General features: G+C 42.8%; 2 protein-coding genes and 1 non-coding gene across 3 annotated transcripts; 1 reads left to right on the top strand and 2 right to left on the bottom strand.

Annotated features, from left to right (window-relative positions):
• Positions 1 to 973: 973 nt before the first annotated feature.
• LOC131333448 (purine permease 3-like) lies at positions 974 to 4629 on the bottom strand. The gene is made up of 2 exons (XM_058367977.1): positions 3142 to 4629; positions 974 to 1776 (listed from the first exon to the last, which is right to left on the bottom strand). Exons 1-2 carry the CDS (start codon positions 3859 to 3861, stop codon positions 1420 to 1422), a joined length of 1077 nt encoding a protein of 358 aa, XP_058223960.1. The 5' UTR covers positions 3862 to 4629; the 3' UTR covers positions 974 to 1419.
• A 142-nt stretch (positions 4630 to 4771) lies between these two features.
• Positions 4772 to 9477, bottom strand: LOC131333332 (purine permease 3-like). The gene is made up of 2 exons (XM_058367795.1): positions 8761 to 9477; positions 4772 to 5698 (listed from the first exon to the last, which is right to left on the bottom strand). The coding sequence occupies exons 1-2, from the start codon at positions 9442 to 9444 to the stop codon at positions 5309 to 5311; spliced, it is 1074 nt and encodes a 357-aa protein (XP_058223778.1). The 5' UTR covers positions 9445 to 9477; the 3' UTR covers positions 4772 to 5308.
• Positions 6065 to 6172, top strand: LOC131334948 (small nucleolar RNA snoR100). Its single transcript, XR_009202349.1, has one exon. It is a non-coding gene; the product is annotated as a small nucleolar RNA snoR100 (small nucleolar RNA).
• Positions 9478 to 22114: the final 12637 nt, after the last annotated feature.

The following is a 22114-nucleotide window of genomic DNA, read 5'->3' as shown; positions in this document are numbered from 1 at the left end:
GTGTTTTGTTTTGCTAGGGTTTGTGTTGGGCTAATTTGTGGGCTTGTTCCTTGTATTCTGGTCTTCTAAGCCTCTTAGGTGTTTTGGGTTGCATCCCATCTGGATTAATTGTTGGGCATGTCCCATGTGTTCGGGCTTTATGCCTTTTAGGTGTTTACTTGGTTGGTATCTTGCTAATCAATGGATTGGGTCTCAGGTTGAACACTTTGGTCCAGGTTACTCGTCTCCATCGGTTGATTTCCTGAGATCGACCAGTCCTTTGGCCTAACGGCTCCGTGAGACGGCGGTGTGGCTCTGTCCATTACAGTGGTCTACCGTGTTTTTGGGTGGCTGTTTGTGGAGGTGGGAGGTGTTGTTGGGCGGCAGTGGTGATGTGTTTTGTTTTGCTAGGGTTTGTGTTGGGCTAATTTGTGGGCTTGTTCCTTGTATTCTGGTCTTCTAAGCCTCTTAGGTGTTTTGGGTTGCGTCCCATCTGGATTAATTGTTGGGCATGTCCCATGTGTTCGGGCTTTATGCCTTTTAGGTGTTTACTTGGTTGGTATCTTGCTAATCAATGGATTGGGTCTCAGGTTGGACATTTTGTTGTCACTACCCTTGTCCTATTAATCCTTGTAACAATTTCAAAGGTTAATAAAATTTATTTTTTGCTGTTCACAAAATATATATTATCATTATTGGCTGTAGATTAGCTTAGCCAAAAAGACTTAGGTTCTGTTTTGCTAAGGTTTTTAAGTATTTTAAGTACTTAGTTTCGTTTTACGAAACAAGTCATTCTCTTATAATACATCTCATTTAATTCAAAAAATAAATACTTTATCCCTTAGCGGAATAGGGCGGAGATTAGAGAACCGAAGGACCAGATCAATTGCCGTCGGAATTCTCGAGGATAGACACAAAACAGAGAACAGGGGAAGCGCTGATCTTTCTTGTTTTCTCTTAATTAATAATTCTTGATAGTTCTTAACATGGATATTTATTTATGCAAACAACATTGGACCTTCGGCTAATTTTACAATAATAAGACCCATCTAGACAACACACGACCAAAAGGCCCAAACTAGACTTTTGACCCAATTACAATTTACAAACAAACCATTTTAGCCCACATACAACATAAAACACTAACAGCACATGGAGTGGAGTGCAGTTGGCCTCCCTTACATATTCTCATGTACATGGACAACGTTCGATTCCCGTAAGCCTCGCCCCCTCCCCAAAGTCTCTCCTATAGGATAATGTAGATTAAGATTAACGAATGGCCAAAAAAAATAAAAAAAATACATAAAACAGTAAGAAGAAATAACTTTTGGGGTATACAGAGGCTAGTCCCTTTGCAATGTGCATAGCCTTTGTCCCTAGGCCGGTCCTATGCATCCGTTTGAAAGAGTACATTCAATAACATATACTATGTACAATCATTCATGATGGAGTGGCAACGGTAATAGGCAGCGGCGTATCCTTTTCTGGAGCTTGAATTTCACTCTTCTCCTTGCTGTGTTTTCGCTCACCATAGAAGTAGGAAACAAATCCCCATAATGCGAGAAAAAGAGAAACCCCTTTCTCTGCTGTAAATTTTTCCTTGTACAAAATAACACCTAGAATTTCTGTCACTTGGAGTACAACTGTGATGATGATAGCAGAGAGTAGAGATGAACCGACGAAGGTGACCCCTATCGAGCCTAGGAAGCAGCACTGCCAAACTATGGCACTGGAAACCAGCACCACATAATACATTGTTTCGCCGAGTCCAAAATCTCTGGCCTCCCTTGGAATTGCCTGCAAAATAGTAAGGTGAAAGTTGGTTTTCTTTTATAAATGCCTAGCTAGTCAGGTATACATATAATGTTGCTTAGACTTTTTATGTACACAGTTTTTAAAACCTTGGTTTAGTTTGTGTTCTTCATTGTCTGAGTAGGTTTCAAGAACTTTGAAGAAATCTGCAGGGCCTGCATGTTTGTTTCAAGAACTTTTTAGGTTTTCCTTCTCAGGTCAATATATATTGGCAAGGAAAAATCGTGCTTTCCAAATGTGACTTCTGCAGGGCGTGTTTGATTGCAATAAGAACTATGGGTACATCATTTGATGTACACCAAATACGCATCGCATTACGTGGGATCCATCTCGGGGTCTCACGCAAATGATCGGAGTCGTTTAATTTGTTTAAAATGTATTTTTAAGAAAATCAGCCCAATTGGATATCAGTAGAAGTGTGAGTTTATTTTAAACAAATTGAACGGTTCCAATCTTTTGTGTGGGGCCCAAGTGGGTCCTACACAATACGCGTGCAAATGGTATACCTGATATCGAAGGACTCGTTTAATTGGCCGGAATACTCTCGTTTAATTGGCCGGAATACTCGTGTGAATTGATTCCGAATCTTTGGAGAGGTCAGCAAAGATTGGTAGGCAAGTCAACCATAATTGGGCAAATCAAAATTTACGACCCTTTGTCAATAATTGTCATGTCACCCTTGTTTATTTGTTTATTTATTTATTTTTGTTTCTTTCCTTTTTGTTTATTTGGATACAGGAGAACAGAAACTAAAACACGAGACAGGGTTTTCTGTGCTGAAAATTCCTGTGCTTCTGTGCCAAAGAATTTTTCGATCGTTGAATTTAAAACATGAGAAAATAATTACACAATCCAACGGCTGAAAAACCTCTTGACACAGAGAATCGTACTCCCGAATCCAGAGGCATCACCAGCGACGCCATGGTCTTCCTTGTCTGCTCCCAAATTTGCCAATTTGTTAGCAACTTGATTTTCCTGTCTCAAAACGTATGCCGCACACGGCAATTGCATTCCACAGCAGAGCTTTACAATCCCCAACTAAAGTTTTGGTTAGGGGAATTCTAGGTGAATGGAGCTGGGTGTTATTGATTGAAAATAGAGGTCTAGATTGTCCCCATTGAGAATACATTGGGTTCGATCTCAAGGGTACATTTCCCATCACTTTTTCTTTGGTGGCCTGATCGATACTTTACCACTACGGCCAATTTAAGCGCTCTGGCCTCATACATAATTTTTAAAATATCACAACCATGAAAACCATTTTTACATATTATTCGATACTCCCGCTACTGTAACATTGCTACGTGGTCCATCGCCGTTATTCAAAACTTAAGAGAGAGAGAAGGATACCTTGAAGTCATTGTTGACTATCATGCCAATAGTGCAAACTAGAGTAGAAACGAAAGACATAACCAACTGAAACTCCAGCACCAGAGTATACGTAACGTCCTGTCTTGCCTTCTTATAGGTCAGCTCCATAAACGGCAACATAAACCCGAACAAAACCGCGGCCGCTACCGTCATGAAGAACCCCGAGTAATACTCCTTCCTGGACTCATCCTCCGGCCGATCGGTACTCGTGTGAAGCGCCAAAACTCCGGCTGCTACGGTGAGCAACACCACCGCATTGATCGAATACGGAGTGAACTTCTGCTTCACCAGAACAAATGCGAAAAGCGCAAGGAAAGTCAGATGGGACGCGGCTACTAGAGAGGAGGTCGATATTGGGAGGCGGGCCACCCCATAGGCGTAGAGGTAGTTGTCGACTCCGGACAGGACGCCGGTAACGGAAGAGCCGATGAACAACCGACCTCCCATGAATACTAGCTTGGCGGCAGGACCCTCTTTGCGACGGCGGTTGAGGTAGGTTACGAGAAGGAGAATGAAATTGATGGGCCATCCGCCGGTTTCCAGCCAGCTCGATAGCCATACTCGGTGGCCGCCATGGAGGAAGTAGAGGCGCATGACCATGGGGCCGCCGCACCTTCCAATGGCGAGGAGTGTGACGTTTACTAGAAGGAGAAGGCCCATCTTCATTTTTTGGTTGGCGGTTTGATCCAGTTCTCCCATTATTTCTTATCAATACTAATTTGCGATATCTGGGTCCGTTTACGCTTTGTTCTCTCTCGGATTGAGAAGGAGAGAGAGTAGAGAGAGGAAAGCAGAAGTCAGCATATTGAACAGGCTGTTGATTTATTTTGTTTAAGATATTTGATATGATATTTACAAGTACATAGAGTGTTCAAACGGGTACCTCTTAAGTTAATGTAGAAGTGTAGCAAATTAGCCTATATTAAGGGTTCAGACCAAATCTAGTCAACACGTGCGATCCATGACCCGTGATCGATGATGCCAGAGAGAAGGACGTAGATTCTAGCTTACATTTTTAATTTGTTTTCGGGTATACGAGGAATTTGGTAATCTGCGACAAGACCCGACATAGCATACTCAGTAATAACTAAGCTAAGCAGACTTATGAGCAATCTTGGAGTTGATCATTGGAAGACAATGAGAATGAAGTTGATGGGCTAGCCGCGGGTTTCCAACCAGCTCGATAGCCATACTCGGTTGCCACCGTGGATGAAGTAGATGCGCACGACCATGGAGCCGCCGCAGAGTCCGACCGCGAGGAGTGTGACGTTTACTAGAAGGAGAACCCTCTTCATTTTCTTGTTTGCCTTTCCTTCCATTTTTCCTATTGAGCTGTGGAGGGAGGGAATAGTAGGATAGCAAGAATTTCGAGATTCAAATATAGCTCAATGGGGATATCCAATCAACCTGGAATGGATGGATAGATCAAAGCGGAATTTTTAGTATGGATGCTCGTACCATCAAGATAAACCTCGCCTGGTACCATCAAGATGCCTCCGGTTTCTTTTGTATATCTAAGTACATCCACGGCTCAAAACAAATTCCACGATGTATCGAAGATTTGAAATGTAGAAAAATACTGATCACATCTGTTTTTTCACTCAACACAAAAGAAAATGACTTTCTTAATCTTCGAAAGATGGGTACAAATACCACAAGGATAATGGGCACGACGGCATCATTACCAAACATCCCAAGGAGGTTGACACCTTTAACACAGACAATCATGTGCCACCAAGAACCCAAAAAAGAAAAGGCTAGGCTGACAAGGAGCCAACTAATTCAGATATATAAGGCCATACCATAAGGTTACATCTTGTTCATTAAAATCATCAAAGCACCTAGACTCTAAGCTTTAAAAATCAACTTCAAAATGTAGCAACAGCAGTACCAGTGCCAATGGCGGTAACCGGAAGCACCACCCATCCACCCTTGCCTCAAAACCAATACACTAGCTGCAGGATCATACAGCTTCAAAATGAGACTGCAGTTCCAAAAAATACACTACTTATGACTTTATTTCCAAGAAAATTGATCGCGCGTGCTCTATTACCGTGATACGAAATTGTAGTCATTGAATTGAAGGCTCTTGTAGATGTTAGTAGCTGTGTATGAATATGCCAGACTAATTTTCAGTACACCTATTTCAAGCACAACATTCAGTCGAGGCATCCGCAATCATTCCTGTAATTATATCACTACTAGCTCGTGGCGTCTCCGCTTCTGGAGTTTGAGCTTCACTCTTCGCCTTGTCATCCTTTAGCTCGCCGTAGAAATATGAGATGAATCCCAAAAGCGAGAGAACAAGACAAACTTCTTTCTCTGGGGTAAACTTTTCCTTGTAGAAAATAACGGCTAGGATTTCAGTCATCGGAAGTATAACAGCGATGATGATACCACAGAGAAGAGATGAACCAGCAAAAATGACTCCTATTGCCCCTAGGAAGAAACCTTGCCAAGCTATGCCACTGCAAACCAGCACCACATAATATTTTGTTTCGCCAAGTCCAAAATCTCTTGCCTCCCTTGGAATAGCCTGCAAAATGTTGAAGTGCAACTTAGTTTGGCAAGAAAATAATTTACGTGTATATATTGTTGTCTAAGACTTTTCACGGATAGGGCTTTTGAAAACCTTGGTTTAGTTTGTGTTTTGCATTTGTGGTTTTACTAGTTGTGGTCTCACATGGTCCATCTTTAATTTGGCACTCTCCAGCATTGATTTCTAGGCTAGATAGTCACTCAGTAGCACAGTATTTGGGTAAATTCATAATTGTCATAGTTATTTGTATGACTTTTTACTTCACCTACAACATGTTTGATTGATTGCAATAAGAATTTTGATTTGATTGGAAATCCACAATTCAGTCTTTGAACTATTGTGTATACCGATGCTCTGGACTATCAATGAAAGAAGCCTGGTAATGTGCATAGAAATTGAATTGGGTCTTTAGGCTTGCCCTCTCTAATGTCATTTGGTTTTGATTTGTGAGCATGGTTCAACAGCAAAACAAGTATGGGGGGCCATTGTTTTAGTGGTATTTTCTGAGAGCAGCCACTTTGTGCAAATTGCCAAAGGTTATGTATGTCTCCAATCTTTCCCCGTCCATACCTCCAATGATAGGAGACTACATGGGTTCTATTGTTGTTGTTGAGTCTTTGAACTCTAAAATTAGTGTATCGCCGTGTAAGTTGCAAATTTTTGCAATATATGTGAAGTAAATTGGTATATGGCAGTAAATGGTGCTCTTTTATCCCTTAATGCTTGTTATTAGAATTTATCTCTGTTTTAGTTAAGGGCTCAGCATCTATGGAGTTTCAGTCATAGAAAGGGCTTAGGCAAGGGATCCTGTATTCTCCTTCCTATTCAACGAGATGGTGGAAACTCTGAATAACCACTTGGAGAGAGCAATGAACCGACGAATGATAAGGTAGTAAAGTAGGGCGTAATGGAAATGTTGTGTCTCATTTGCAATTTGCAGATGATAAAATGGTTTTTATTCGACAATGAGCGGGAGGATCCGAGGAAGTGATGATCATCAAGAGGATCCTTATATGCTTTCAATTTATCTCTGTACTGCAAATGAACTTCTTTGAAAGTGTGATATGGGGAGTTGGAACTCAGGAACAATATGTGATTGAAATGGCTAGAGTGAAGAAGAAATTAGCAATATGGAAGAAGATACTTGTTGGTCATGTCTACCCGTCTCACGTATTTGTGTCCAACACGTGTTGATCACAGACACAACAAGACACTATCTGAATACTTGTCGGACATGCCCAAAGACTTGTCCAATTTCTTTATTATATTCTTTTACTCAAGTATATGTGGATACTCTAGGATACATTGGCGACACTCTTGGAACATGCTAGTAAGGATGTATTAAAAAGTTACAATGTAATCTTTAAAACTCGGTCTAGAGTGAATTTCCACAGATGTATAGTTCATGTATACTTATAGGCAGAACGTTGATTTGTATGTTCATAGTATTGTTCTTGATTTAACTGAAATAATGTTCTCGGCTGTTATACGGAATCATAACATACCCCTATAATACAAATATATATATATATTATAATCGAGGTGTACCTACCGTATCCTAGTTTTCGAAGAAATGAGGTGTATGTGCCGTATCGTGTCATGTTCATATCCTGTATTCGCATCCTTGGCTTCTTAGTCTTATGTATGTAGGTGATCCTAATACCGGTTGTGGAACAAAAATTCAGCAAAGTTATCTGGGAATCAAACCAAGTTTTCACCCATACATGGTGGGATGCTGCAATTTAAAACTAGAGCTTGGTAGACTCTATATTGAATCAATTTCTTATGTTTACTGAAGGAAGGTCTTCATCACATAATTGGTTGGGGAAACTTATTTGGAGGAGGAACTTGCATTCTTGAATAGCTGTGTTTGCTTGAGAGCACGATCAACTCGAGATCTTTCAATAGAGGTTGGATGGTGATTGCACTGCACAATGACGGGGGAGTTTCCTTACAGTAGGTTCGACTCGTCTGAAGCGCCAGAATTCCCTTAGTTTAGTGAATGACGGGGGAGTTTCCTTACAGTAGGTTTGACTCGTCTGAAACGCCAGAATTCCCTTAAGTTTAGTGTCAAATTTTGTCGAACGTAATATTCATTTCGACGAGAAAAATCTGGAGTACTGCTATGGGTACCGACGGTACCCATAGGGAAAATGCACCGACGGCCACCGGACGGCCGATCCGAGCCGTCCAAAAATTTTAAAAAATAAAACCGAGGGGCCCTCGCGAGAATCAATGGCATCTGAGGTGTGTAGGGTACTTGATCCGAGCACCCATTTTTCGTGTATATTTGTATATACGTGTATATACACGAAAAAGGGGTACTCGGATCAAGTACCCTACACACCTCGGATGCCATTGATTCTAGCTTAAGCCCACTCGGTTTTATTTTTTAAAATTTTTGGACGGCTTGGATCGGCCGTCCGGTGACCGGAGACGGCCGTCCGGTGGCCGTCGGTGCATTTTTCCTATGGGTACCGTCGGTACCAATAGGATTTCTGAAAAATCTGGATGGTAAATACTATATTGCGGACTACACCATGGAGGCTGTAAAAAACTACTTGGATGGTATTCATGTGAAGATTTTAAGGCAGCTTCTGAGATTGGGAGCTTTTTTTGGTCATTCAATACTCTAACTAGATGTATTTTCTTTTCTGGATCGATTTGACACCAGATTAACTAGAATATGGGTTCAATGGAAAATTATTGGATGGTCTTGGAGTACCGGATGTCCCAACATTCCTGTTTTACAACATATTTTTGTGATGTACATCACTTGGTGTATGGATCACATAGAAATGTGTAGCGTTGAGAGGTGTTACAGGTGTCTCAAGATCACTGAATTATTACTCGATCAGTTCAAATATAGTACGTAAGAATGTTGATTTACTTCTAACTAAGATATATTAATATAATCCTAACGTCGATGTACCCTTATTATGTTTCTTATTAAAACTTTTCTATGCTGAGGCAAAAAAATATGGTTGGTTTGTTTTCCTAGATGATACTATACGCTCAGACGGCAAGAGAGAGAGAGAGAGAGAGAGAGAGAGAGGGACCTTGAAATCCTTGTTGATAACCATGCCAACAGTGCAGAATACAGTAGCTACGAAACCCATCACCAGCTGAATCTCTAACACCAGCGTATAAGTAATAGCCTGTCTTGCCTTCTTATATGTCAACTCAATCAACGGCAACACAAACCCGTACAAGACCGAGGCCGCGACCGTCATGATAAATCCCATGTAATACTCCTTGCTGGACTCTCCCTCAGGCCGATCACTGCTCGTGTGAATCGCCAGAGTTCCCGCTCCAACGGTGAGCAACACTATTGCGATAATCGAATACGGAGTGAACTTCTGCTTCACCAGAATAAATGCGAAAAGCGCGGTGAAAGCGAGTTGGGACGCGATCACAAGGGCAGAGGTCGATACTGGGAGGCGGTCTAGCCCGTAGGCATAGAGGTAGTCGTCGAGTCCGGTGAGGACACCGATGAGAATGGAGGCGAAAAACAGCCGACCTCGCATGAAGATGAACTTGGCGGCGGGACCCTCTTTGTGACGGCGGTTGAGGTAGGTTACGAGAAGAGGGATGAAACTGATGGGCCATCCGCCGGTTTCCAACCAGCTGGAGAGCCATACTCTGTTGCCGCCGTGGAGGAAGTAGAGGCGCATGACCATGGGGCCGCCGCAGCCTCCAACGGTGAGGAAGATGGCGTTTAGTAGGAGAAGACCCCTCTTCATTTTTTGGTTAATTGGCAGTTTGATCCATTTCTCCCATTATAGTATGGACGAAGGAAGAAGTTCGTTTACGCGCTGTTTCTCTCGATCGGATTGAGAAGGAGAGAGAGTAGAGGGAGGAAAGCAGAAGTCAGCATTAATTTTGTTTTAAGATATGTGATGTGATATTTGTAAGTACATAGAGTGTTCGAACGGGTACCTCTTAAGTTAATGGAGAATTGTAGCAAATTAGCCTATAATAATAAGGGGGTTCAGAGTCAGACCAAATCTAGTCAACCCTGTGGGATCCATGACGTGTGATCCGATGATGCCAGAGAGAAGGACATCGATTCTAGCTTGCATTTTTTATTTGTTTTCGGAGGGAAAGACTACAATACACACACTTTATTTGGATGTGTATCATATGTACCTCCTAAAATGTTATGAATTATAGAAAAAATGTTACGAATCGTATTGCTAAAAAGTTACGAATCGTATAAAGGTTACGAGATACACCAAAATGTTATGAATCATAATGAAAATGTTACGAATCGAACTGCTGAAAGGTTATGAATTTTACAACAAAAGTTACGAAACACACAAAAATATTATGAATGAACCATAAAATAGGTGCATATGGTATATCTTTTTAAAAGGTGTATATTATAGACTTTTTCGTTTTCGGGTAATACGAGGAATTTGGTAACCTAAGACAAGACCAGACATAGCATACTCAGCAATAACCAAGCTTAAGCGGACTTATGAGCAATCTTGGAGTTGATCAATGGAAGCCACCCGTATGGATGGAGTTTTTCATCTCACCAGTATAATAAGTTTAACGGTATTAGTCTATCAGAAGGCTCAAAAACCGTTAGGAATCTTCCGATGGCATACGTTGTAACGACCAATATTTAGAACATTGGGAGGGCCTATATATGTAGTTAAACGTCAACTTCAAGACTTGGGTATGGCAATGCTTAAGGGTACCGCTATTCGCAGCCCTTTATTTTCTCCCGTAGCCCATTACATTTCGGTAAATGGTTGTTGAAAATCATAAATAGCATTTCGGTAAATTGCTGTTGAAAACAATATTATATTTCGGTAACTACATGTCGAAAATATGTTCAACTTTCGGTAAACAACTGCCGAACATGCATTTTCAGTAAACATCTGTTGAAAAAAATATTATATTTCGGTAATTGGATGCTGAAAATATATTTCAATTTCGATAATTAACTGTCGAGTATAATTGAAAATTTTTAACGGGCTATGGGAGTAAATAGAGGGCTGCAAATAGCAGCGCCCATGCTTAATTAGATATTGGGATTACAATTATTATATAACCACACACTCATACAAACACTTTACACATACATTCACAACTTTTGGTAGATTCCACACACACTATATATAAGTATAGTATATATGGGTCCCAATATGAATATGAGTGAATTTGTATAAATATTGTGTAAGTATTTGTGGTGTGATTATAGAATGATTGTTGTCATTATTGGGGGAGATTATGTGCATTGTAGATTGCGTAGATTGATGGGCAGGTCAACAGTAAACCACAAATGGGTAAATCAAAATTTGGGACCCTTTGTCATTTCACTCAGAAGGATAGCCTCCACCGAAACAAAAAGTCTACGTCTACTGTTCCTTTTCACCCCGTCTGTTTGTCTATTTTTACTTGCAGTCGACGAATCGACTAAGAGTTGTTGAGCGTGCTGGAAATGTGGGTGTTTGTGGTGGTGGTGGAGTTTAGTTCCTTGCCGTATTTCAGGACTTCTCTGGAAGCAAACTTAATGAAGTGAATGAAAATGGAAGAAGAACAACAAAATGGACTTTATTATTCCTCGAGGTAGAAGTCAATCGACTATGAGAACGCAATCGAATGGATAGTTACGTTACAAGTTACTCCTAGAGCAAGAAATGTAAAGTACAGATAAAAGTAGAAGCCTTTGGGCGATTGAGTGGGGGTTCTAAATATCTTCTATTCTTGTATTTATAGGTTGTCTTCAACTAGAAATTCAAATCGGATGGAATTTCCTCCTTTGATTTGAATTGAGTGGTTACTTCCATGCTTCCTATTCTTGCTCAACTACGAGGCGGTTGCTTCTCCATGATCTCACATGTTCCCAACGTTGTAATTACTTAAACTGCCTGCCTGCATTAATTGTCCTGTCCACGATCCGTATGTAACTCATGCTCTAAAACTTGTTCTGGAGTTGAATATTAACCGTCGATCAGTTCACTTGATTTTCCTTAATAGGCTTCACATTGCATTTTCATTAATTAGTCTAAAACGTGCTAACACGTGTAATATTTTGACCCAATTGATCACATTAGACTAAACTACTAAATTATAGTGTAAACAATGTCCCCCTATTTACCTGAGTTCAAAATTAACTTGGGTAAATAATCCCTCAGTAACTCACTGCCTATATAAAGCAGAGTACTTTAAATTCTAGGGCACGAATTTGAATTCCTTCTCACACCAAAACTCTGAAACAACTCTCAAACCCAAATGGCATCGAAATCCAAAATGAAGGTTTCTAGCGATCCAATTGATGATCCGACTACCGAGTCGGCAATGGAGGACTCCTTCCGATTCCCCGAGTCGTACCGAAATGGGGTTAACCAGAACACCCAAGTCCTCATTCCCGACGATAACGTCAGTTCGCACTGTGTATTGGGTCCAGCCTTTTCGTCGGCTCTTCCGAATGGCCTTCCAGAGGTTTACCCTGTGGGGGAACGTGATCCACTCCTCCTACAGCTTCCGTCGCTTGAATGGTCAAACTGGGGTAAGAACACTTGCCTTCGTTCCTGGCCTTATACTGTTGAAATGGGATGGGTGGACTGGGTAAGGCGTATGATGAAGTTCCTTTTTAAAGATTGGAAGACGATGGGAATTCGTGAGACAATCGAACTCTCACAATTTCCCTTAGAAATGAACTCTGAACTCCTAGCCGCCGCAGCTTGTTTCTGGTCCAAATCATCCAATGCCCTAGTTTTGCATTGTGGTTTATTATCTCCAACGGTCTTGGATATTTCTCATTTGACTGGTCTTCCTTCCTTAGGCTGTGAGGTAAATGCCCTACTCTCTCCTGATTCATATGATCCCCCATTTATTATTCCATCATCCGAGGTTAGTTACTCGAAATGGCTAAAGACTCACTTCAAAGCCAAAGCATCTACCCTGCTTTCATGAGAAAGTTGCATTTTATCTATTCTGGATCTGTAGATTTCTTATGGCAGTTCCCGGGCTTAGGGTTACCAAAGAATATCTCAATTTGGCCGTTTGTATGGCCCAAGTAAAAAGGTTGGCCCTTGCCCCATTTGTTTTAGGATCCTTGTATAAGGGTCTTTTTACCTTTGTTGACAAAAAGATAGCAGATTCTTGTGGTGGCCCCTTTTGGATTTTCCAAGCTTGGTTACATGCATACTTTCCTCAGCTGAAACCTAAGCTGAATAATCCCCTTCGATCAGATGAAACCTTGCAAACGTGCCGTAGCTATGCTGAACACCTCTTAGGTTTTCTGACTCAAACAGAGGAATCATCCTTCCAAAGGTACTTCACTTTCTTCTATGAAGAAAACAAAAGGAATTGGCCTGTTTTCTATCCCTTCGATAAATTCGAATATGCATCTGAAAGATTAAGGCCGTGTTTTGAGGGCATTCCACCAGCCTCTCCTCAACTCGTAGAGAAAATGACTCAATCGAAACAGTTATTCTGGGCCAGCATCCTCCTTCCAAGGCTTATTCCAGTTGGCTTTGCCCTAATTAACACTCATTTTGGAAATTGTAGTTTCGAGAATTACTCTCCCTGTCAATTTGCTCGACAATTTGGCCTTTCACAAGGCATTCCAATGCCTTTTGTTCACCCAGACATTGTTGAGATGGCTTCAAGTAGGCCAACGATTAAGGCCAAGGACTCGCAAATGATATCCTTGATGGTTAACAATTTTCATCATCGTGTGAAAGCTTTTCAGCTTATTGACTTCAAGACCAATGGTGTGACCTTGCCTGCTTTTGACGAATGGTGGTCAACTATGAGAGCTCTATATTTCAGTGCTCCACTTTTAGATTGCTTGTACAGGCTTGACCCAGAATACAAATATCTTCAAGACAAGGCAGGTAAGCAAGGCTATTCATTGGTTTTTAATTCAATTAGTTATGCTTCTACTAATCATTATGATATTGTTTCCTTGACAGAGGTAACAGCTCGACTGCCTGATGAACCTTCCAAGGCCGTTGTGCCTCATGCAGGAGCAGTTCCATATCATCTATGCCAAGTGGGAATACCAGGAAGAGGAAAGCCGAATCAATCAAGGACTCTGAAACTAGGCCACGAACGCAAACTCTTAGAATCAAGTCAGGTGTGAGCCAGAAAGTGTCTAAAAGTCCTTCCATTGGTAGATCCAAAAGACAGGTTGATGAAGTATCTACCCCCACGAAGCAAGCAACCAGAAAGCACACCAGAAACAGAGTGTGAGCGATAAAGGATTGACTTCAAGGGTACACTCTCACCTTCTTCTTTCCCCTATTGATTCATATTCTTCATAAGTCTATGTATTCTCACTTTCTTTCTTTTACAGAAAGGCAAGGGAACTAAAATTGTAGACGCTTTTGAAGAAACGGAGGAAGATGAAAATTCTTCAAAATCCTCACAAATTCAGCTTCCTTTTCAGCAGGAGAGACAGTTGACACTGAATTGGCGATCGACCAATATGAGTCCTTTGACACCGCGGTATTGGACCCTTTGGATCAAGTCGACTGGTTACCAGACTTGCAAGAAGGGCTACTACATCAAGAAAATCCTTTGTTACAGGATGACATTTCCTTTCTACAAATTGGTGAGGGCACGGCTGAGCTTGGTGCACATTCCACCTAACAATGCATTGTTACAACTAGGGCTGCAAACGAGCCGAGCCGAGCCGAGTTTTAGAGTGTTCGAGCTCGGCTCGGCAAAAATTTAGTTGGCTCGAGCTCGGCTCGAGCTCGTGACGAGCTGCAGGACTCGAGCTCGAGCTCGGCTCGATATGTATTTACGGAGCTCGAGCTTGGCTCGTTCGGCTCGTTTATGAAACAAATATATATAAATATATATATAAATAAATATAAATATGTAAATATATATATAAATATATCATATAATCGAGCTCACGAGCCAATTCGAGCCGAGTTTCGACTAGCTCGAGCTCAGCTCGTTTATGAAACGAGCCCAGGACTCGAGCTCGAGCTCGGCTCGTTTTTGTCTTGAACCGAGCCGAGCCGAGCCGTTATCGAGCCGAGCTCCGAGCCGCTCGCGAGCGGCTCGGATCGTTTGCAGCCCTAGTTACAACAAATCAACCTGCATCAGACTCAGCCAATGCTGTACCAGGGAGGAACGCCACTGTTGACCCAACTCCTCAACGAACTCAGAAGATTGATCTGAATCAACAGGGTGACAGTAGGGAGGAAATGGCTGTAGGGGGATGAAAACAATTGACGCTTCGGATCAACTGGATTGCAACGGCTTATTCGTGCCTCTTCACCGGAACCCTAGCTCGACGTCTGAACCCTAATCTGCAAAATAGACAGGGGGTGAGTGCACCTTTGCCTCTCGTGGCAAAGGCCCTCCGATGCCTTTGTTAGTATCACGTACTAGCAGTTAAACCCTAATTATCAGTAGGAAAGCAATAATAATGCAACGTATTGCGTACCTTTTACCTCTAGGTTTTCCTCATATTTATAGATTTATGGATGCTTGCTGTCCAAGCATCCTTATTGCCATAGGATTCCTAACTCGTATAGGAAACCCAGGATATCAAGGAGTCTCGTTTCCTTTATCAGTTTATGGAAAAGAGTCCTTTTAGGATTCTTTTCCTTTAAGAGCCGAACATCCCATACTCGTTGGGTATCTTTCTCAGATCCTATATTCTTGGGATCTTTATCCCTATATGAGACATGACTATTCTGGAATCTTCCAGAGTATTCTCTCTGCTCCTACTCTCGATTGGAGTTCCATCTTTGTTCGGCCGTCTCATAGCCGAACAGACGGCTTGGACCAGTTAACTCACATGTAACTGGTCCTTGAGCCCGTACAACCTCCCTGGACTATTGACTTCTCATGTCACTGGTCCATATTGCCGAACACTTGTTTAGCATGATGACTGTCCTGTCTATATTCAAACTATGGTCCCACGTACCATTTATTCAGATATCGATTGCATTGCTTTCAACCCGTGATTACTCGTATCACATGCTAGGTTCTTTACATCATCTGTTCGGCTGTATCATAACCGAACAGTCTATTTATAGCCATGACTTCTCATATCACTGGTCCATAGCGCTGTTCACCGAACTGCCCGGCGATAAGTCCAGTCGTATTTACCTCGTGTTCCCAAACATCACGTGTTTGGTAACTAAATGTATCTGCTCGGGAATACCTCCCTACAATTGCTCCCCAGCTTCATGTATTTACCACTGTTCGGGGGTAATATATGACGCTTAGAAACAGAATTCTATCTAGACCAAACTCTTTTGATCCCGTGCAGTCATGATTTCAATACTTCATTGATGCCTTTTGGCGCCTATGTCATTATACCATTTCGGGGTAAATGACTCCACGTGGCACGTTTTCGTGTGCCTAGCATTAACTTCGAACTGACGTTCTATGAAACGGCGTCAGAACGGTTTCTGCTTTCCGTTACTTTTTCCTGTAACGGTGTGAGAGGAGACGTTTCGTCTCCGTCTCTCACCCCTTAACCCCTGAAAGAGCTCTCTTTGGGTTTTTACCAAAGATTTACACGCACTCCTTCTCTTTCTAGAAATCAGGCGAAAGCATCCCGCTATCCGCCATTGCCGCCACCTGCAAATTCAATTGCATTCAAGGGAATCGTCACATTTATTCTTGTAAGATTCTCGTTCTTACTCCATTTCGTCTTCTTAGGCTTCCCTCTGAGATCTCACTCTCAGATTCGTGGGTCGTTTTTCTAGGGTTTCAATTACACCCTTTTTCAGTCTTTCTTCTTTCCTGGGTATACCCATGGCTGACGATGGTGAGAATCCTTTGAGACCCAGTAAATTTAGGAAATTATGTGAGACCCCTACTGCCATGGCGGCATTTAGGAGGGAATATAACGTTCCAGAGAACGTTGGTCTCGAACTCGCCCCCCTGGGCGCAGATAGAGACGGAGGTTCCTGGGATCGAATGTGTATCCCCATTGTTGCCATCGTCGAAGGTGGAGTTCGATTTCCTCTTCACCCACTACTCCGTCAGATCCTAAACTGGTATCGTCTCACCCCCATGCAAGTATCAACAAACGTCTTTAGGTTGATAATGGGTGTAATAGCTTTGAATAGGATTCTGGGGACCCAGTTAGGAATTTGGGATATTCAGTGGTGGTACAGTATTGTACTAAACCCTGACTATAATACCTACTATTTCAAAGTTAGAAGGGCAGAAAAGCGCTTCGTGCTCAATCTGCCAGATTCTGCTCGTGACCACGAGATCGACTTCCTCTATGTGACTGGAGCATTCGAGCCCTTAGGGGAAGATGGCCAGGTGATAGGGCTCCATTGCCCCCACATATGGGGTTATCCACGTATGCTCTTGCTTTTTATCTTTTGCAATTTCTTCATTTACTGCTTTCTCGTAGCTTTCTCATGAACTAAATTGGTTTTTCAATTTGAAACTTGCAGCTGAAAACGTTAACAAACGTCCTAGACGTGAGCCGAGCTACATCCGAGCAGGGGACATTAACAGGATACTAAAGTATACAGGAGAACCAGGAACCCGAACAGCTGGTCGGGGTCGAGACGCTGATATACTGCTGGGATACGATCCTTCGTACAGAGGGGTCATTGATAGAAGACTTGCTCATCCTAGTACCAGTGCTGCATCCACCTCAACTGCCCCTCAAGAACGTATCTCAAGACTTCAAACTGGGGTTACTGTTGCTGGCCTACCTGGTGAAGTTCCCATTTCAGAAGGCGTGCCACTTCCTCGTTTGAGACTCAGAAGATCTTCTCGTGGATCAGTCTCTAATCAACAACAATCCGAGCAGCTGATTGCATATCGTGATACCAGCCAGTCTTCTTCTTCTGGTTATTCTCGATCCCCTTGTAACCCAGGTACAATGACCCGTCAACCTCTTAATCTCAGCTCCTTACTTACTGTGCCCGCACGAGGACGAGGTGCTACCAACAGGGTAGCATCATCTGGCGCTCCGCCCCCACAACCTCGTCGCAATAGGGGGGATCAGCAAGATCATCATCTTCTCCTCGGGGGGAGGAAGGTTCCCTTGATGCTGCTAACGCACATCGGGACAAACGGCCGAGGTCTGATGACCCAGCTGATTCTGTCCCACAGGCTGATACAGAAACCCATCTCCCTGTGTCACCAACTGCTCAAGTGCTCCCCCAGACATGGACTCCTTCTTTTACTAGGGGAGACCGTCTTGTCCATGTTGGGGATAGTGCTAGTTCATCTGAGACTGCTCTAGCCTTGGCCCAAGGTTTGATGCTCCCTGTTGATTCGCAAAAGGAGTCTCTGTCGTCTCCTGATCGGCTGGTGTCTACTGGTCTTGTTAATGGAATTAAGGTAATGTGACTCAATCTTTTCATATAAGTCTTCATGTATATTTCGTATACCATATATCATATACTGCTACGCTTGTCACTCACCACTCGCTGTTTTTGCCAGTTTATTCAAAAAATGGTAACCATGGGGCAAAAGTACCAAGAAGCTGAGGCCGAACAAATCAGGTTGCTAAATGACAACACTCGACTTCTTCGGACAGTTGCTCGGCTTGAAAGAGAAAGAGACAAAGCCAAGGCAGATTTTAATGGTGCTAAAGGCAAGCTGCAAGTTGCCGAAGAGAGCCTAAATCAAGCTTTGTCTGAAATAGACAGCACCAAGAAGGCTTCATTTGAAGATGGCTACCAGAAGGGTTATGATGCCACAACCGCCAGTTACGTGGAACAGATGCCAGCTTTACAGGACCAGGTCTGGATTGCCAGCTGGGAAACCTGTCTTACAAAACTAGGGGTTGCTGAGGATTCACCTTTCTGGGTTGAGAACGAGCTGCCTAGCACCCGTGTTCAGAACATCGAGGATATTCCAGAGCCAACAGAACATCCAGAGGAAGACTTTGAACAGCAAATTGAAGAATTTGCTAATGCTGAGGAAGATATCCCCACGGATGTGGTCCCTACTGAAGCTCCTGCTCGGGATGTACCTGTTGAGCCCATTAACCTGGAAGAAAATGTAGTCGAAGATGGTGCCAATACTGACATCAACACTAACACTCCTGAGGTCCAGAATGTGGATTGATTTGGTAAGTATAAGAATTGTTTTGGTTGCTGGTCCTGCGTGACCATAAGCATACTTTGGCCCTGTGAGGCACCTGTTCAGTTTGAATACTTTGTTAACACAGGTATTTGGCCCTTCGTGGCATAACCTTATGTTTTGCTCGGCATCCTTTGTTGTTGCAGCTGCAATGTTTCAATCTAAGTATGTCGTATCATTTGTTTGCATAAGTATTTCGTACTTTTTAGCAAATCTTTCACGCCTGTCAAGTTTCACATACTTAAATTTGTTTAAGTGTCACGTACTTCAAAACATTTGTTTCCCAGTGTCTCGTACTGTTTTAAGTACTTTACAAGTGTATTCATACTTGTTAAGTATCACGTATTTAGAACATCACACAAGTGTCTCGTACTTGTGTTTCAGTTTCACGTACTGAACTAAATGTGGCTTACATTTAAGTCAAGCCAATATAGGTTCTCAAGTATCACGTACTTAAAACACCATATAAGTATCTCGTACTTTGAACGTCCATACAAGTGTTTCATACTTGTTAAGTATCACGTACTCACACAAAAACGCCTAAGTATCACGTACTTAGAACATCACACAAGTGTTTGGGGGAGTAATTGCTCGGTGGGCAATAGATCTGCCCCCAGCATGGCTCCCACATGTTCCCTCGTGGATTTCATGAAGGAACTTCTGTACCATCTCAGGATGTACGCATAGCAAATAGGGACCTGTAAAGGATTTCCTATACAACTTACCCTCTGGGGACAGCCAAAACCTAGCAGATTTGACTCTTATCTTGTGGGCCTCCTTTTTATCAGAAGGGAGTATCTCGTCTCGTAAGAACTCCATTATTGGGTCCATCCAACTTGGTCCTTGGTTCACGTCCAAGACCAAGTCTACACTCTTCCCAATGCTCGGCTCATTGAGGTATTCTACTGCCACCCTTCTTTTAAACTCTGTTGGTACTGCTGCAGCCAACCAAGCTAAAGAATCTGCATGAGCATTCTGTCCAGAACTTATTTGCTCAATATATACCCTCTCGAAAGTATCAAGCAAGTCTTTTGCTGCCTGCACGTAGGCTACCATCTTTTCATTCCGAGTCTCGTACTCGCCGGACAGTTGATTCACAACAAGCTGGGAATCACAATACACCCTGACCCGTTCTGCTTTAAGGGTCTTCGCACTTCTCAATCCTGCCAAGAGTGCTTCATATTCAGCCACATTATTCGATGCACTGAATCCAAGCCGAACAGAGAGTTCAATCAGAACTCCTTGAGGAGGAAAGAGGACAACTCCAATTCCAGAACCAGTACTACACGCTGATCCATCAATGAATAACTTCCATTCTTTTGGATCCTGTTCGGCTACGGGTTGATCCTTCAAGGATGATGTCTTAACTGCCTGTTCCTTTCTCGTAGGAGGCAAGGGAGCAACAGTGGGGGAAAACTCTGCCACAAAATCAGCCAACACCTGGCCTTTAATTGCTATGCGTGGCTGATACTCGAGATCATACTGACTTAACTCCACGGACCACGTCGAGATCCTTCCCGAAAAATCTGCCTTTCGAAGCAGTGACTTTAACGGATACTCAGTATAAACCACAACCTTATGGCTTTGGAAGTAGTGTGGCAATTTCCTGGTTGCTGTCCTAAGTGCCAGGACAAGTTTTTCTAAAGGCAGATATCTCGTCTCTGCGTCCAACAATGTCTTGCTAACATAATAAATGGGGATTTGCTCGGTCCCCAAATCCCTCAACAAGACTGCACTTACTGCATGCTCGGAAACAGCTAAGTACAGAATTAAAGACTCACCAGGCTGTGGAGTTGACAACAGTGGGGGCTCGGCCAGGTACTTCTTCAGGTTCTGGAAAGCTTGTTCACATTCTGCTCCCCATTCAAATCCCTCCCTCTTTTTCAATAGCTGAAAAAAGGGTCTGCATTTATCGCTTGACCTGCTGATGAATCTGTTAAGTGCTGCTGCCATTCCAGCCAGCCTTTGGACTTCCTTGGTAGTTTTGGGACTCTGTAGTCTTTGTAAGGCATCAATCTGATCGGGATTTGCCTCTATCCCTCTCAAAGTTACCAAATGGCCCAGGAATTTTCCTGAACCAACTCCAAATGCACACTTCGAGGCGTTGAGTTTCAGCTTATACTTCCTCAGGATTTCGAACACTTCCCTTAGATCAGAAATATGCCCTCCCTTTTCTCGACTCTTTACCACCATATCATCTATGTAAACTTCCAAAGTCTTCCCGATGAGTTTCTTGAACATAATGGTTGCAAGTCTTTGGTATGTAGCCCCAGCATTCCTTAGTCCAAAGGGCATAACACTGTAACAGTATAACCCTCGTGGTGTGATGAACGAAGTCTTCTCTTGATCAGGTTCAAACATAGCAATCTGATGATATCCTCGATATGCATCGAGAAAACTCATTCGCTCGTAGCCAGAGGTTGCATCAACCAATTGGTCAATCCTAGGCAAAGGAAAACTGTCCTTAGGACATGCCTTGTTCAGGTCTGTGAAGTCCACGCAGACACGCCACTTTCCGTTCTTCTTCTTTACCACAACAGTGTTGGATAACCATTCTGGGTAATAGACTTCACGTATTGCCTTGGCCTCCAATAAACGATCGACCTCTTCGATCACAGCATTTACATGCTGTACGGCTGCCCTTCGTTTCTTCTGAATGATCGGCTTATGCAGAGGATCAATGTTTAAATGGTGACAGATCACATCTGCATCCACCCCAGGCATTTCCTCAGGTACCCATGCAAAGACATCAATATACTCTTTCAGAAATCGTATCGACTCAGCCTTTTCGTTTGCTGGTAATGATTCCCCAATCAAAAAATATCTTTCAGGATCAGTCTCGTTGATCTGAATCTTCTCCAGGCCCTCAAGCACTTTTTCAGCCGGGCTTCTTCCAACATCCTCGATGGTTGGTTGGTCTGGTACTTCTAATGTGTGAACATGGTGGACCTTCGGGGCAGTTTTAATGATGGAAATCAAGCATTGCTGTGCCACTTTCTGGTTTCCTTTAAGGATTTCAATCCCATTTGATCCTGGGAACTTCACCATCTGGTGATAAGTCGAGGAGACTGCTCTCATTTTGTGCAACCAAGTCCTCCCTATAATCGCGTTATAGGAAGATGGGACATCGACCACCAAAAAGTCCGTTCTTAACACCACTGATCCGGCCCGAACAGGTAACGTTACCTTTCCTAGGGGCCAGACTGCTCCTGCACCGAACCCAATTAGAGGTGTTGTTGATTGTTCTAAGTCTGGTTGGGCCAGGCCCAGCTTCTTGAATGCATCATAGTACAACACCTCTGTACAGCTCCCCGAGTCCACTAGAATTCTTTCGATGTCGTATTCCCCAACTCGTAGGGT

This window comes from Rhododendron vialii, chromosome 7a (genome assembly GCF_030253575.1).
Source record: "Rhododendron vialii isolate Sample 1 chromosome 7a, ASM3025357v1".
Lineage (NCBI taxonomy): Eukaryota > Viridiplantae > Streptophyta > Magnoliopsida > Ericales > Ericaceae > Rhododendron > Rhododendron vialii.
The sequence above is the reverse complement of the archived record's forward strand: the minus strand, read 5'-3'. Positions and strand labels throughout refer to the sequence as shown.